The sequence below is a fragment of the Oryza sativa genome, chromosome 11 (assembly GCF_034140825.1).
Source record: "Oryza sativa Japonica Group chromosome 11, ASM3414082v1".
NCBI classification, from domain to species: domain Eukaryota; kingdom Viridiplantae; phylum Streptophyta; class Magnoliopsida; order Poales; family Poaceae; genus Oryza; species Oryza sativa.
This window is the reverse complement of record NC_089045.1, coordinates 20,593,631-20,610,905: the sequence shown is the minus strand read 5'-3', so window position 1 is coordinate 20,610,905 and position 17,275 is coordinate 20,593,631. Positions and strand designations below refer to the sequence as shown.

At 40.8% G+C, this 17,275-nt stretch overlaps 2 protein-coding genes across 3 annotated transcripts; one reads left to right on the top strand and one right to left on the bottom strand.

The window, feature by feature from the left end:
• The first annotated feature begins 1,374 nt into the window (after positions 1-1,374).
• On the top strand, positions 1,375-8,719 carry LOC107276009 (uncharacterized). 2 transcript variants are annotated; one of them, XM_015761104.3, is made up of 10 exons: positions 1,375-1,932; positions 2,346-2,406; positions 3,366-3,399; positions 3,484-3,818; positions 3,907-4,133; positions 6,471-6,621; positions 6,731-7,028; positions 7,104-7,230; positions 7,357-7,427; positions 8,377-8,719. In XM_015761104.3, the coding sequence occupies exons 2-9, from the start codon at positions 2,351-2,353 to the stop codon at positions 7,419-7,421; spliced, it is 1,293 nt and encodes a 430-aa protein (XP_015616590.1). In that variant the 5' UTR covers positions 1,375-1,932; positions 2,346-2,350; the 3' UTR covers positions 7,422-7,427; positions 8,377-8,719. The 2 variants fall into 2 exon arrangements, with proteins under 2 accessions (XP_015616590.1, XP_025876930.1); XM_026021145.2 differs by having other exon boundaries at positions 8,336-8,475.
• A 1,706-nt stretch (positions 8,720-10,425) lies between these two features.
• Positions 10,426-17,014, bottom strand: LOC4350600 (uncharacterized). Its single transcript, XM_026021680.2, has 9 exons — positions 16,873-17,014; positions 13,357-13,478; positions 13,084-13,243; positions 12,650-12,690; positions 12,190-12,555; positions 11,856-12,068; positions 11,678-11,770; positions 11,130-11,234; positions 10,426-11,045 (listed from the first exon to the last, which is right to left on the bottom strand). The coding sequence occupies exons 1-9, from the start codon at positions 17,012-17,014 to the stop codon at positions 10,701-10,703; spliced, it is 1,587 nt and encodes a 528-aa protein (XP_025877465.1). The 3' UTR covers positions 10,426-10,700.
• Positions 17,015-17,275: the final 261 nt, after the last annotated feature.

Sequence of the window (17,275 nt, the reverse complement as noted above, 5' to 3'; positions counted from 1 at the left end):
ATATATGTGAAAGATTCGATATGATGTTTTTAAAAAAAATTGGAACTAAACAAGGTCTAAATGGAAGACAGATAAAATCGATGTCGGAGCCACGGACGCATTAGTGCCCTGTCCAGTTCCGTCGCCTAAAATAGTTTGTACTACTAATCGTTTTATTTTTTTTAAGTGGTAAAAACCCATATTAAAAGAACATAGAACATTTAAGCATCTCTTTAAAACATAGCATTGAGAAAACGTAAGAATAGAAAAAAAAAAGGAATTTTTTAAGTATAAAATAGAGGATTGTAAAACATAAAATCATAGGAAAAACGTGAAAACATAGAGGAGAGATAAAAGACTCGAAGAAAAGATTTCATGAGCTTCTACCTCCTATTATTTTTTCCTTAAAATTTGTATAGCACGAGGTATTCCATAGAAATACTGTTCATTCCTTTGCATTCAAAGGGTCATCTATGAAAAAATTCCGTAGGATAAACAAGTTTAATGGTATAGCCAACTACTAACTCCAAATCACTTATAGTCAACTTAATAGCCAATTCATACAATAGTTATATACTACACTATTAATACCTAGTCTCACCTATTATACACACATTGTATCTTAAAGTCCGTGCTATAACTGACTATAAATCTGTAGTCCGCTGCTTTTCTCTCTGTTTTTTCATCTTCTTAAAATATATTTATAGCTGTCTTATAGCCTGTTATTGTACCGGCTCTAAAACACCTGGTATACAACTTTCATTTAAATCAAACATTTGTGCCACCATACCACAACTAGCCTAAGAGCAGGTACAATAGCAGACTAATAGCCAGCTGCAAACATATTTTAATAAGATAAAAGATGAGAGAGAAAAGCAGCGGGCTATATATCTGTAGCCAGCTGCAGCACGGACCCTAAGACGCAATATGTGTATGACATGTGGGACCATATATTAATAGTATAGTAAGTAATTATTGTATAAATTAGCTATTAGATTAGCTATAGATGAATTGGAGCCAGTAGTGGGCTATACTATTAAACTTACTCTAAACTTAGTTATGGCAAAGTTAGGCATCAACCAAACATCCCCTTAAATTTTAAGATTGGGGTCATGAGCCAATAGGGAGTTGGATGACCAAATGACCAATCCATGGAAGGGATGGGATTCTGAGTGGACGACCTGGCTCATATCGATATGGCGCTTCATTTTCACCCTTTTCTTTGAGACTACCGTTATCATAGCTCGCCGTACCCTTTCAAATTCGTGTATGTCACTGCAGGTGGACCCCGCGGTCTCCGGGCCCCGCCATGTCAGTGGGAGCTGGGGGAAGCACGGCGAGGTGCGTGAAGCAATAAGCTTCACCTGTCGCCATCACCGTCTCGGGACAGCTGCCTGCTCCTTCTCCATCTCTCTCACCGAGCGCCGCGTCCCGCATCCTTGCTCCCGGGGCCGCCGCCGCCGACGACGCCTAGCAGCTTCGGGTTGCAGCGGCGCTGAGGGCGAGGGAGGGAGAAGGCCGGCCGTCAACGAAGGTGGCAGTTGGGGGTGCGCGCTCCGGTCGCTAGCCAGCTAGGGCAAGGGCCGGAGGCCGCGAGCGCCGCCGCCGCCGCCCGTCTGCCACCACCTGCTGCCGCGGGTCGTCGTTGCGGGAGCCGACGTCCGCGGGCGCTTCGAGAAGCCCGTGCGTGAGCACGCCGCCGCCGAGGAGGCGGACAAGCGCGGTTCTCCAGTCGTACGCCGCGTCGCGTCGCTCTCTGGCGCGGAGGAAGCCAGGAAGGCCCTGCCGAAACGTACCGGCCGGCCACCTGCTGCTCCCTCTGCTGCGTCACGCGCCGGTGAGGGAGTCAGGGTCGAAGCGCGCGTCCGCGGCGCTGAGCTTCCCACACTGCGCGTCAAGTCGAGGGAGGAGAAACCTGCGCCCGCCCTGCCGCGCGCCCGCCTCGAGGCACAGGTACGCACTGATCCGCTCGTCCGCCTGCCGCGCACAACACGATATGCGCCGCCGCCGGCCATTTCGCGCAGCTTCTGCGTGTGCGTGCGACTGCTGCGCTTATGCGCTACGCGCGCTCACCTTGTCAATGCAGTGCCCGTGCCTCATAGAGAAGAGATGGGTGGATTGGCCATCAGGCGAAGCAAAACAGCTACACACACATACTGCAGCCACGCCTAGTTATTTCTGAGTTCTGAGCGCTAAAACAGAAGACAAGTTTGGTTACACTAGAACAAATGGCCTAAAAGGTGTACATTAAATGGCTTGGCTTGGCTAGTATATGTATATATATAACCAAAGTTTGAATCTTCTGTTACTCGCACTAATAATTACATTGGCCTATTTGTACATTTGATGATATACTTTGTACACAGAGTCTATGGAACGTGGGGAAAACATTGAAGTGAATGTCGATGCCAAGTCTGATTCAGTACTGTAAGTTGTTCCCTTTCCTCTAAGTTTTGTATTTTTTTTCTTCTACTTAGGAAAATTGACCTTCCACCCGAAGTTAGTTGTCCAAGTGGCTTTTGCCCCACGGTGGATATATTGGACTTATGATTTACTCCAAACTGTAGTGAAAACTAGTCGTTTTGGCATATTTTAAGCTTTTACCTTCCATAGATGCCAAATTTGCCCTTGTATATTTCTCTTAGTTCTCCACATGCACATCTATTGGTGGTGTCCCACATAGGCACATAATTTACTGTTCATTAGTAGGAATGGATGTGTTTTGCTCTGAAGGTAACCTATCATGAGCATTGGGCCATCCATGGTCCAACTGTCCAAGATTCACACAGTCAAACCAACGAGACTGATCAGAGCGCTGCCAAGGAGGCCCGCACGAAGGGTTGTACATGAGGGACATGTTAGAGAGGTTTTCTTACAAATAGGATATATGTTAAATTGGATTGTTAGGTGTGGAGAGGTTTTCTTAGAACTGGGGTATATGTTAAATTGGATTGTTAGGTGTGGAGTTTAATTAGTAATACTAAGCAACCTATCAAAACTAAATTATTGTTTTCCTCAAGTAGTATGGGGCAAATCATCAAAACAATTTGCATTTTGGGTTGGGGTGGAACCTAGGTTAAAACTAAATTATTGGTTAGTTCCTTGTGGTGGAACTTACCATGGAAAGAATAAATAGCTGGTAGGTGACATTCTTGTTGACAATGAGACGTCCGTGGTGGGTGTACGTATGTATGCTCATATGGGTGAGTGTGCGCGTTGTGAACGTCTGCGTTTGTATTGTGTTTCTTGAAAAAAAATTGCTTTGGGGGCAAAAATTGGGTGACCTACTTACTTTGGCCTGGTCAACAGACCGCATTTTCCAAGTGCAAAAGTTATTTCTTCTGTCAATTTTTATATGCTCTCAAATGTTGCTTTTTGTTTCTTAGGGCACATATCGTGGGTAATTTACCAGTGGGACAGGTAATTTCACTTGAACTTAGATTTCTTCAACAAAAATCATATGAGTACATGCATGCAGATAACATTTGATATTCTTTTGTGTAGATCAAAGTTGAACAAAGAAGTTGTGAGTTAGCTATTGATGATAGCAAGATTCCTGGGACATCACTACATCGTGCAACATGTAGCACAGGACCCTGTGTTGCAATCTCAAAACCAATTGAGGAAGCAAAAACGATATACCGCATTCTGTGCCAATGTGACCACCCCAACGTGCTGAAACCCATAGGTGTCTGGAAGAATCCCTCGGACGACGCTAGTGCATACCTGGTACTAGAGGAAGTTGAGGCATCTCTTGGCTCTAAAGACAGAGAATTCATGTTCTCTGTCGAGGACTCTTTCATATATGGTTTTTCAAATATTGGTTTTAAAATTTTCAGGTATGATTCTGTTGAAATCAACTAGAACAATATAAATCATACGTAAGCTCATTTATTAACATATTATATACTTGTTTAAATATTGTAGGGCGCTATGTAATGTGGTGAATTACATTAACGGACTTTACATGAATAGTGCTGCTGGGACCAGTAGTAGTGTTGCTGGAGCAATTCCGTTGACGCCCATTAAACTTAACTCCAGCATGATATTTTATAAGCTTATGGTAGAAGGGGAGGTGGAGGTTGTGGTGACTGATTTCTGTGTAAGACAACCCCGAGACCTTGTAAAGAAAACCAGGAAGGGTCGCCCAAAAGGTATGTTTATTGTTAATTGTTTCTACTAAGCCTTGGTTTCACTTATTTAGGTCCATACTGTTTCAAATAGTAAAAAAAGTAGAAACAAAGATTATTTGCAAAGGTTTACAAATGTGAGGGGCGAATCTAGAAAATTGATGTCACATTTGGATAGAATTTGTTATTATTATATTGTATTATCTTCTAATCAAGAGAGAAGATCCTGAATTTCCATGTATGCCCTTGGAACACTTGAACTTGGAAGACCCTCCTTATCCTCGGTCCTCTGTGTATACTGTCCACAGTCAAGTGAATCATTATGAGCGTGATATTTCTTAGTTCTCCCCTCCCCCACCATCTTAATTATCAGCATTCTTCTTCAACAATTATGGAGCTAGAGGAGGCGGGTACCGATGCACGAACAGGCCATTACACTTCTCTTCTCATGGATTCTTTGTGTCGAAATACCATCTTCCATTTCCTGGATTCCATTCTTTTAGATAATAGAAATGGCCACAAAAGAATCTCTGGCCTCTACCATTAGGCACAGTGCCGTTGAGTTCTATTGCTGAATATCCTGGATTCCATTAAGTCAAAGTCCTATATTCTATTCCCTGGGATTCTTTTGTGTCAAAACCTCATCTTGTTACAAGGGCATGTTTGGTTTGTTTCCCAAACCAACCCTGGGGCAGATGTTGGATTACCAAAGTTTGGTAGAGTTGGGATATGTTTGGTTTGGAACCTTGCCAGATTTTTGTTAGAGTTTTAAGAGTGGAAGCTTCTAGAATATTTATTGTGTCTTGGTATGGTAGCAATGATTTAAGTGTCGCGGTTGGTTGTCCTACCAAAATTTGGTAAGGTTTTATGTGCCAACAAACCAAACAAGCCCTAAATCACGGATTAAGTTAATTCTTGAGCTAGTATGATGCTCCTTCCATTTATAATCAATCACCATATAATTTTTCTGATGTTATTCCCAAATGATCATATATTAGTATGCATTCCCTAAGTCTTTTCGTCATATGCATATGAGAGTAAATGGACATTGGTGCATGCATCCATGCACACAACCCTTTACAACCAACATGCAATATCTTGGTTTGTTATTGGCTAGGAAATAATAGGGATGGTGCATGCATCAAGTTTGTTATCGGAGTAAATGTAGTATGAGAGAGTTATTGGCTTTCCTTGGTCTTGGTGTACTCATGTAATATGATTATCAATTAGGAACGGAGGGAGTAGTGTGTAAGTGAGTTGCTGTGAGTTTCATGGGTTCAAGAAGGCACTAATATGGTCCTCCTTTTTAGCTAGTTCCTAGTTTATGGTGTAAGCATTTAAGCTCTAGCTTATGTGTTCCTGAACCAATAGCCCACCAAGTTCATTATATTTGATGATTACAGCATGGACTTTGATGTTTGCCTTGTCGATCATCATGCTCACAATCTATTCAATGAAATGACCGTGCACAATTGGGCAATCGTAATCATGGCTGGCCCCCGGCGATTATCATAATTTCTTTTCATGTGTTCATGGGGTGCCAATCCGGGTCTTCGGGATACTATTGTGGTGGTATCACGATGTTTGGACCAGGTGGTACAGGAGTTTTTTACCCAGGAGCATGGTTGGCGATCTAGTCTACGGATTGATAGCCACTAATATTTCTGTTTTGTGAGAGGGGTCTTCATAGGTCTTTCTTTGTGTGTGGCTGTGTGCATTTTATGCAGAGGCCGGGAGTGGGCTCAATTGAAATGTATCATCTTGGTGTATTTGACTGAGTTTTTAATAAAGCTTTCATTATCAAAAAATGGGGTGCCAATCATCCCTTAATCGTTAGATGTGCTCAATTGTTGTTAGGTGTTGGGGTGACAGTACATGATCTACCATACCAAGGGCAAACCTCCCTGTATGGATGGAGAGCCCTATGCTATGTTTGTTCCTCAATGCCAAGGAGATGGGAAAGAAACAGAAAAGAAGGGAACAATTTGGGCATATATTATATAGTCTCCAAGATATTTGAAAACAATATTTCTAATAGCTCAGTGTTTTCTAGCCAAAGAGGAACAGTTTGGAGTGTCTTTGAGCTGAGCATGATTTTCAGTGTCACAATGTGAATAACAAGTTAAGCCCTTAATTGCCCCCTTTTTTTCTATGTTTTCCTTTCCTTTTTTATGTGGAAGTTGTATACAGAACCCCCCCTACCAAGCTTAATACAATGATACACATTTCTTGTGCGTATTCCCCCAAAAAATGTGAGTAGCACACGTTTACAATTCCTCATACAGATAATTTTGCCATAGTAGTACCCTTCATTATGTCAAGCATTTTGATGTCACTTTTTCTTTTTTTTAATATAAACAGAAGTAACAATTGAAGATGTCCAACAGTTTAACTGGAGGGCTGTTGGACTCTGCCTGAAAAAAATGTATGGACCAGAAGGAAATGTCAATGAGGAGTTGAAAGATTTAGCTGCATATTTGGAAGGATCAAAACCAGAAGAAGGACCAGTAACGTGAGTCAACTATATTACCTACTGAAAGAACTGAAATAAAGTGGTGTTGTTCGATCAGTAAAATTGTGTTATTTCACTCACATCATCATATGCTTTTATTTCCATGCAGATATGATGGTATACTCTGGCATCCAGGAGCATGGGAAGCAAATATAAAAACTCAGTTCATTAGAGAAATTTTTTGGCTGATTGATAAAGAACGAGACAAGTTGAAAACAAAGAAACTAATAGAAACAGAGAAGGGGAAATCACTGATCAAAATAAAGCGTACACTTGGAATAGCAGCAAGTTTAAAAAACTTTGCAGGCAAGGAACTTCAGGAAAATAACTTGCTAGATTCTTTAGAACATTTAAGGACCTACATTGTAGCACATCCTGATATGAGTTATAACAGCACGGATGAACAGGTGAATTTCTGTCAAGCAGATTATATTAAATTATAGTTCCATTCTTTTATTCTAAATGTACTATTTGTTTTTCAGGATAAACTTAAATTTGACAAGGTCAGATGTGAGAGACTCATACAAAAAGTCAAAGGAGACTACATGATAAAATTACGAAAAGAAATTAGGAATTTAGAGTGGATAACTGAATCTCCAGTGCTAAGAGGTCAGTGGCATTAAATCAAAAACTAAAATCAGTGATGTGTTTTATTTATCCTGAAAAAGAAAAGAGCAATTTATATACAGAAACATTTTATGGTGGAGGTCTTACTATGTTCTAATTTTCATGCAGATCAAAATAACTACATGGAAAGGTTTTATGAGATGAAAAAGAATGAAATGGAAAACCAGAGATGAATCCAGGTAGAAATGTCTCTAGTTAGCAAAAGTAGCTATGATAGGTGATGCTCCCTGTAGGTGGAATTTTAACGGGAGTTATTGCTAATGTTCTTACCAGTTTTTTGAGTTCTCCATGAAATTAATCCTAGGAAACTGCAGCGATAAAAAACAATTGGTCATTGTGGTGGTATATGGTTCTGCTTACGAAGAGCATAAGCAATCTTTTCTTTCTGAGTTTTCATGAACAATCTACCCTTTTAAAAGATCTGGAAAGAAAGGAGTTGGATGTTTTTAGACTAAATTTGCCTATGATTGCTTTAATTCCAAAAGAGCAGGATGGTAACACAATTAAGGAGTTTTGTCCTCCTAGTCTTTGAACTGTAGCTTTAAGATTCTTTACAAGGCTTTTACTGGTACATTTTCTCAGTTTATGGAATATGGATAGGTTGGTTTCTTCTAACCAGAATGCTTTGGTAAAGGGGAGATACATTTAGGAGAGTGGTTGGTGCTCATTAGTTAGAGCATGTTGTTCATCACAGTGGTGACTGGTGAGTAGGGGTTTGGTTAAAACAGAGTTGGATTAAGTGGTTTAAAGCCCTTATTTATAATTATTCTGCTGGCATTAGATTGAATGATGTGTACAGTAACTGGTAAGGGTTTGATAAAGGGATCCTCTCCAGGTTGCTGTTTAACTTGGTTGCCGATGTGTTCTCTCAAGTTTTATATGAAGCTGCGAATGCTGATCTTATATGTAGTCCGATGTCAGGATTGTCAGCTAGCAATATGCTGCTGATGATGATTATACCCTCTTTCTCATGGACGTAGAAATTACAATAAACAAATAAAATGGCTTCTGTCTTGTTTTTTTAGCAAATCTCTGGCTTTAGGATCAACTTCCATAAATATGACTTGATTCCTTAAATGCTAACTAGCTCTGCTCATCTTCTTCTGATGATGAATCAAATAAGAGCAGTGATGATGAGGACTTGGGGAGATCCCTGTACTCGAGGAGCAGCAGGAACAACATGCATGGTTAATTCTGAAGCTGGACAGCAACAGCAGCAAAGTTCTATAATTCCAAAATCAATTCGCTAGGCTTTATTATTTTTCTTTGTAATTTTTCTGGCAAGTATGGCGTACAACAGTACATAGCACTATAGCAGGATGAGATTGCTAGCGTAGTTCACCCTCTTTCCGATGACTGTAACCTATATCCGTCAGAATGACTAACATTATAGCTATTCCTACAAATGGTCAACATACATATAAAAAAATTTGGCCCAGTGATTAAGTGATTGGGTGGCATATATTGGACATGCCTGATTCTTCCGCTTGGTTTGGAGAACTCGTAATGAGTGAACTATGGCTTTGTGCATCTATGTACGAAAAGGCTGGGGATATTTTGTCTCATTATCCAAAAAAGGTTACCATACTTGCGTGGTTTGGAACTGTGCAAGCTCCAAGCAATTATTTCCTGCATAAATGTAGAAGCACGACAGACTGGTTCTTGTTTATTGTTACTTTGCAGTTCATCAGGTCAGCATTACTCTTCTTGAGTCTTGACTACTGACACCCTTCACCCGGATGTGATTATGTTAGTAATATTTCAATTGGGTTTAATGATTGCCAGATCTTCGATTGAGCAAATGGATGAACTTTTGTGCTCTTTGACTTCTTGTGAAAGAACATTTTGATTCATACTATACTATCCAATACTATCCGCCCATCATATTTCCTTCGTTGCATAAAAAATAAACCTAGAATAATATGCAATACATTAATACTATAAATCTAGATAATCTGAACAGTCCATATTTATAGTATTGAAATGCGTCATATTCTGTTTTAGGTTTATTTTTTTATGGGACGGATGAAGTATTACTTAAACCTTAGAAAAGGTTACATGTAACTTGCATTGTCTGTTGGTGGGTGGTGGCTTGATGTGATTGGTACAGATGCATGCTTATATCCTACAAAATCAATATAGTAGGTAAATTCATGTAATACAACATTTTGTGGAGTCAGATTTAATGCTTCCGACGCTCTTGCTAGATCATTGGCACTCGACAAGAACAATGATGCGCCAATAGAGGGATGCAAATGGATTATTGTTTGAATTTTCCTTTGGGTTGGTTTCGATGAGTTCGTTTTTGAGAACTTTTTTTTGGGAGTTTGGCTTTGATTGGATTGGAATGGGTTTATATAACGCAAAATTTGCTACAAGACACTCAAATTTTGTGTAATTTACTGGTAGACATCGTAAAAATGTGTCATGACCAAAAGATACTTTTAAAAAACTGGTAATTTGTTCGAGAACACTTTCGACTCAATTGGAGAGAGAAATTCTTAAAAAGATGAGAATGTCCCTAGAGTCAAAAGCTTTTGAGGTAAGGCTAGAATGAAGATGGAAAATGATGTATCACTACAAGAATCCCGTTAATCCGTGATGAAAAATATCTGTCACGGATCACTAGAAAACCATCACCACACAGCATCTGTGATGGTTTAAGAAATCATCACTGATTGAGCGTCATGGATTGACATGCGTGACGGTTTGTCGAAAACCATCACAGAGTACCAGAATCGGTGACGGTTTTAAATCGTCACGATATTGCCCAAGGCCTAGTTAGTCCAGCCCAAGCCCATTTCCTGTGACGAAAAATAACCGTCACGGATGAATTGCCACATCATCATAGATGCTTGCATGGTTGCTTACATGGATGATGACATGGACACTACCTCAGCCCATTTGTTAACAGGCCAGAATCAAAGATGGGCCAATTTTGGCCCAATTTCAGCCATTTTCGCAGCAATTTTTCAGCCTTTTTTGCAAGCCCATTTCAGCATACTGCAGCCCAAATTCGTCACTAATTTTTAGCCCACTCTTCAGCCCACTACTGCAGCACATATAGCCCATATACACAGCCCATTATCAAACATTCAGCCCACATACACAGCCCACAAGGAATTAATGTAGCAGCACATTAAATAAAAAAAAATCTTATGTTTCCATCCAACAACATATCACATGAATTTTCATCCAGCATCACATTACACAAGTCTTCATCCAACAACAGTTACCATACAAAAGTGCACACAGCCAATAACACAGACTCAGGAAATGCATACAAGTCCAGCAGCTTGATTCATGCAGCATGCAGTAGCAGCAAAATGCAAGTAGCAGCAACAAAATATATACCACCATGTATGACTTAACTTGGTCGAAATTGACTTGACACAAGTTAGCAGCAGCAAAATGCATGTAGTTAGAGGCAAAAGATATGCACCATGCATGTCTTAACTTGGTCGAATTTGACTGAGCAAAAGATTAAGTTTTGCTTCCATCTCAGATTGACTCCTCTTCATCTCCTCTCGGTCTTTAATCCTTGCCTGCTCAGATTCTTGCACTTTGTTTGACAAATCAGCCACCTGTGCACGAAGCTCAGCATTGGTCCTTTTCTCCGCTTCTAGTTCTGTCTCAGTGCTCTGCTCACTGAATCTAGGCTGGGCATTATGGAACCCCACATTCTTTAAGAACCGATTCTTCTTGGTGTTCTCAGCAAGCACATCAGCAACAACTTGAGCCACTGACTTAAGTTCTTCACCTTCTGTTGTTGTAGATAGCTTGTTTTCCATCCGAGTCTAGCAAGAAAGTAGCAAACATGGTTGATGTTGAGAGAATTAAAAATAAGCACTACAAAGATCAAAGTCTGAAAATTATCTTACAATAGCCTCCTGTACAACAGGGGTGTAGCATTTTTTTTTCTTGCTGTAGTGGAACTCCTTGAACAAATCAAATGCATTAGGTTCTTCATCATTGTATTTGTCATCCTGAGAACAACATATATGCATTAGGTCCAGCATGAATTAAGATGTTACGAAAATCTGGGCAGCTACTGTTCAATTGAGAATCTAAAAGAACATGTTCAACTAATTTCTAGCCTCATTTGTTGCACACAGTCACACTATGTTTTCCACTTAGACAAACAACTGCAACAGAGGTCTTTCACTGCATACACAGACATAAAAACAATAACTTTTAATCTATTAACACACTCAACTTAGACATAGATGGAAACCTAACTCGTCACCTTTCACACAATGTATTGGCATCGGATCAGATATAGTGTCCTTGAACATTCCACAAACTAATGGACTCTCATGAACATAACAACATGAGCATGGACATCATCTTGTTTAGGCTGAGGCAGACGTATTTAAGCAGTAGCTTGTTCATACAAAAAATTATATGGTGCTTAAAATGGCCCACTTACCAAATTTTCAACATGAACCATGTAGGCACGAGATCCGGTTGTGTGATGGTACTTAACATTCCCTCGGTTTTCTTTGTTCTTTTGACACATCTCCTACATTAAAGACAACAATACATGTAAGGTTGGTGATAGATTAGCATGCACAAGGCATCAATCTGGTTTTGCAGAGAGAACATACCATCTTTTGGGGACTCTTCCATGATTCTAGGAGTTGAGTCCACTGTTCATTACTCATGAATTTGACAGGAGAAGTTTTTGTAACCAAATGTAGTGGAAAAGGATCAAAATATTTTTGCTTCAGCCTGTATCTTTGTTGGCGAACTGCGGACTTCATCATCTCAGTACAAGCCATTTTAACTGTATCATCCTCTATGTTTATGTCAAACTTGGCCTAATCGAATGGAAGAACATTTATAGAAAAGAATATCAATTCAGTAATTTATGGCTTAAAATAACAAACAATGGATCTTCTATTGAGACTAAATGTGGAAAGGACCAGAGAATGCATGTACCTTTAGTTTTCCTAAGAACAGATTAACGTACGCAGATGCAGGTTTTTCCTTGTATAGCTTCCAATGCGGGAGTATAGGCACATGGTTCCTAACTATGATGTTGCATTCAGTTGCAAACTTTGCAGCAACAAGAGGAACCACTGGCCTTATATTCCCTTCAGTTATGACAACTTGTAGCTTGCCACGGCACGCTCGGTTTAACCTTTGGAGACCACGTCCCATATTATTTCCCCGGTCCCTTCTCTCCACTCCCCCTAGTTGTAAATGTACATTGCAGTTGAAATTAAAACTAAAATTATTGAGGTGAAGCAAACATTGATCCAAGATGATCATGAATTGAAAGCTTTGCATACAAATATTGATCAACTGAGACAATATGAAATATGGAAAATAGATGAACAAACTCACCTTCGTTGGTAATCTGGTTGTGGTCACCGTGTTGAGTAATGCCATCAACTACATCAGCCACAAGGGTGTTGTCATCATGCTGGGTGAAGCCATCTAAAAAAGGGCAGCAAGTAAGAAAAGCATTCATCATACAAACAAAACTTACATAACGACAGTAAGAATTCATCACCTCCATTGTCCATATGGTTGTGCTGATTATGTTGGTCGATAGCATCAGACCCGGTGGTCATGTGAGTGTTGTCAAGTAAAAATGTGAAAATTGGTTTCATTAATTTTTTTTATTCTTAAAACTCAAGTTAATATTTTCAAAAGGTAAACAAGCAATAAACTTAGATCAGCAAGTTAAACATTTTTATAGCTGACTCATGTTAATGGAATGTAACCAAGAAATGTGGCAGTAGAACTGGCCTTCAACAGCAGCCTGTGTGTGGTCATCTAAGTTGCCATCGAGATCTCCAGCGTTAGCTTGTGATGTAGCTGGCATACAAATATCACTTGGTGTGAGACTTGCATCTTGTTGGGCAATGCTTTTCTTTGACCTTGTAACTTTAGGAGTCATTTGCTCTGCATAAACTCTCTTGCGAGACCGAAACTTGACTCCACCAGTCTGGATGCTTGAAGTTTTGTTGTTACAGTTCTTGCGAGTCTTCTCCTTAGAGCACTGCTGGAAAGAAAAGCATGGATTGGTCAACATAGTATTACATTGAATTAGGAAGAAAAATAACAAGTTAAGACTTGTCAACATAAAGGAATTACAACCTTTGCATTCTCATCATCAATCAAATCTCCTTCACCAGTATCATCCTTTAAAGGATCATACTCGGACTCCGAATCTCCACTTTGATTCTGGTCAGAATGAACACCAACATAGCCTTCCAAAACTGGGGTGTAGCATATATGCTAGTGATGTATTAAGGGTGACGGCAAATTTAGAGTTGCATAAATTCTAAATTTTTACTCTAACGCCATGTTGGAGCATATGGTTCTAGGGGTATTCTCATCTTTCTTAATAATTTATCTCTCTAATTGAATCGAAAGTGTCCTCTTCAGCAAATTACCAGTTTTTCTATCGTATCTTACTATAAAGTTACAACCCACTAAATCCTAAAGCTCAACATACAAAAATGTCACATCATCATCCACTGATAATTATTACATCTTAAACATCATGCAAACATGCTAAAATATCAAAAATTCTATAATTTATTAAATTTTAGAACTTTATAATGCAAGCATGTTAAATCATCATCATCCACATAATTCACATAATATTTCAATATATTTCTCCATTATTTTTTTATAATATCTCTTCATCCTCACTTAGTTAATGGTATTTATTTTTTTCTCATTAAGATATATCACATCAATTATTTTTGGTCTAAAGATGATTAATCTATGGTCTAAATTATCTCTCTTCTTTTTTTCTCTCATTAAGCTATATCACCTAAATTATTTTTAGCTCTTAGATGATTAATCTATTGTCCAAACTATCTCCCTCCTTTTCTTTTCTTCTAAAGCCACGTCACTTACTTTTATATTTAAATCATTATTCTATATACTATTTAAATTATTGTAAACCACAACAATTTATGTTAGCTATCTTACATATTATTTTTACTTATTGTTATCATACTAAACTAGTAGGGTGCCCGTGCGTTACAACGGGACAAAAAAGATATATGCATCAACTTTAAATAACACGAAGTAAAATTATGTCAAATAATCAGAGTGTACGTTTGTTGTAACGAAGACCTTAATATAGCACACAATTGTTATATCATATCTTCTTTTTTTTTACAAAAACAACAAAAATTGTTGAATAAAACCTCACAGTAATAAATAAAATAATTCCTTCTAATGCTAATACCAATACTTGACTTAGCCAAACAAAAATGTTCGGGGAGCACAAAAGCCTCCTATTAACCAAAATCAGTAACTCAGTGAAGGACATGTGGGGAAGGACGGCGATGGCGGCAATGAGGAGGACGGAGAGGGCGTCGGGAAGGATCGATGGCGGCGGCGACGCTGGCGCGACCGAGGACGGCGAGGGCAAGGCGGCGAGCATGCGCGAGCAAGGGGGAGGATGGCGCAAGGCGTGAGGCGATGGATGCGGACGGGTGGTTGGAGTGCGATGCGAGAGCGTGGCGGATTGATGACGTCTGGAGCGTTGATTTAGTGGGAGGATCCTAGGAAACATCTCAGCCGTTCGATTGGGGAGGACTCACCACCACCACTAGAGATTTTTTTAACTAGTAGAGACTCCCACTGGTGGAGAAACCATCTTTGGTCGGTCGACCAAATTCCACAATAGTCCCGGTTCCATTAAAAACCGGCACTAAAAACGATTTTTAGTCCCAGTTAAAAAAAAATTGATCTTTAGTTCCGGTTGGTAACACCATCCGGGACTAAAGATGAATTTTAGTCCTGGTTCATCCCCTGTCAGATGTATGTCAGGGAGCCAAGGATCTTTAATCCCGATTGATACTACCAACCAGGATTAAATATTACCACTTTAGTCCCGGTTGATCTTTACTCCCGGTTGGTATTACCAACCGGGACTAAATATTTCTCTCCCACATCTAATCGGTTAAGTCCCAGATAGATATTTAGATAAGATTGGATCATCCCCTCTCTTCCTCTTCTCAGATCCAATCCCCTTTCTCTTCTCCCTCCCATCAGCCGGCCCTTCCTCCTCCTCCCCTCTACTCCCTCTTCCATCAGCCGGCCGGCGGCGGGTGGCGGCAGCGCGGCCGCACACAGGGTGGCGGGCGGCGTAGCCGCGCGTAGGCAGGCGGGCGGCGGGCAGGCCGGCAGCGGGCGGCAGCCGGCTCGTTTGCTTTTTTTTATATAATTTGTGTTTCACTGGATGTATATTTTTTTAGATTTTGTGATTCATTGCATCGCATGGATCTGAGATGTATAATCTTGTATAATCTGTGATGTATTTAATTTGTGTGTAGTTTTTTAAGATTTGTGATGTATTTGATCTGTGTGTAGGATTTGTGATATATTTGATCTGTGTGTATAAGTAACTTAATATTTAGGATGTTGATTTGGGGATGTGCATCCCCCAATTTGGGAGAAAATATAGGGATAAACTCTAGCCATTAGCAAATCAACAATGAAAAAAAAGGACCTCGAGGGACTGCCGCTACCCGGGACTAAAGAGGGGGCGGGACTAAAGATTCCCCCTCTTTTAGTCCCGGTTGGTTTACCAACCAGGACTAAAGATCGATCTTTGGTTCCGGTTATTTGAACCGAGACTAAAAATAGCGATCTTTGGTACCGGATTCGTAGTTCCGGTTGGGTTCTAAACTAGGAGTAAAGAGCATTTCTCCACCAAGTCCCACAGCAAACCGATGCGGTTTGGATGGAAGAGAGTGTGGGTTGGGAGCCTTGGAATGGACAAGGGCAGCACGGTTGCTCGGCGGTGGAGGCACAACAGCAGGGGCAGAAGGGTGCAGGGTGTGGGTGTTAGAGGTAGACGATGGCGTGAAGGTCAGCGCCGCTGCAAGGCGGTGTTCTTCTGAGCGACAAGGCAGCAGTCGATCCATGGGCACCATCAATTTTGGCAGAATGGACTGAACCCATTTCAGTGGAACGATTTGGACTGACATTAAAGGTGGTTTGGTTTGGTTTGGATCGGATCTAAGAAGAGGAGAAATGGGAATAATTAATTATTTACCACTCTTACGAGGGCTTCAGAAGGATTTGCCACTGAACTCACATATTATAGACAACAAATGGCAAATTCTTAATTGGCACATCTTAAAAGTGGGAAATAGTTAAATGTGCCGCGAAAATGGGAGAATTTAACTATTTGCCACTTTTAGATTTGACAATTATCCAAATACCTCTCTTAGGTTCGCGCTTAATAATTTGCCACTGGAGAGAGATGATTTCTTGACTATTTACCACTTTTGCCCACGTGGCGTGTCCGCGTGGAAAGCAACGTGAACCCCACCTGCCAGCCCCTCCCCTCTCCTTCTCCCTCCCCAACGTCGTGAACCTGGGCGACGGCCCGTTGCCGCCGGGGCGCTGGCATGGGACGACCGCCCGCTGGATGAACTCCGGCAGCGACGGGTCCGTTAGCTTCCGTCCCATCTGGTTCATCACATGGTACACGGAGGAGGCTCCTCTAACTTAAAGTTAGAGGGACACTGTCACTTGACATGTGGGCCCCACACCTATAGGGCCCATATGTCAGTGACAGTGTCCCTCTAACTTTAAGTTAGAGGAGCTCCTTCCATGGTACACTGCATTGCACAAACACACCACAATTTAATCCCTTTTTAATAATAAATTCCCACGACATCAACGATCCAATGGAAGGGTTGTTGCCGTCCATGAGCCAGCCGCCATCGGAGATGTACGACTTGGAGATGACGAGGTCGAGATCGGTGAGCAGCTGCACCATTTCCAGCAGCACGCCATCGCGGTTGACGCTATCAACCTAGAAACAAAACTCATCAAAACAACCATAAAACGAACGCAATCGATCTCCACCCGCTCTGCTGATGAACACTGGCCGGGAGGGGAGCGGGGTGTAGTGGCTGGAGAGGGAGGAGAGGGGAGGGGCTGACGGGTGGGATCCATGTTGCTTTTGCACGCGGGCACGCCACGATGGCACTCCACATGGACAAAAGTGGCAAATAGTTAAGAAATCATCTCTCTCTAG

What these genes read in the sequence shown, in the direction of transcription:
- LOC4350600 (XM_026021680.2), bottom strand. Translation starts at nt 17,014, where the DNA reads ATGGTGCAGCTGCTCACCGATCTCGACCTCGTCATCTCCAAGTCGTAC. An exon ending in ACAACACCCTTGTGGCTGAT is followed by an intron (nt 12,556 to 12,649) that starts GTAGTTGATGGC and finishes ATATTGTCTCAG; the next exon opens with TTGATCAATATTTGTATGCA. An exon ending in GGAAGAGTCCCCAAAAGATG is followed by an intron (nt 11,771 to 11,855) that starts GTATGTTCTCTC and finishes TCTTTAATGTAG; the next exon opens with GAGATGTGTCAAAAGAACAA.
- LOC107276009 (XM_015761104.3), top strand. Translation starts at nt 2,351, where the DNA reads ATGGAACGTGGGGAAAACATTGAAGTGAATGTCGATGCCAAGTCTGAT. An exon ending in ATTGGTTTTAAAATTTTCAG is followed by an intron (nt 3,819 to 3,906) that starts GTATGATTCTGT and finishes TAAATATTGTAG; the next exon opens with GGCGCTATGTAATGTGGTGA. An exon ending in CAGGAAGGGTCGCCCAAAAG is followed by an intron (nt 4,134 to 6,470) that starts GTATGTTTATTG and finishes TAATATAAACAG; the next exon opens with AAGTAACAATTGAAGATGTC.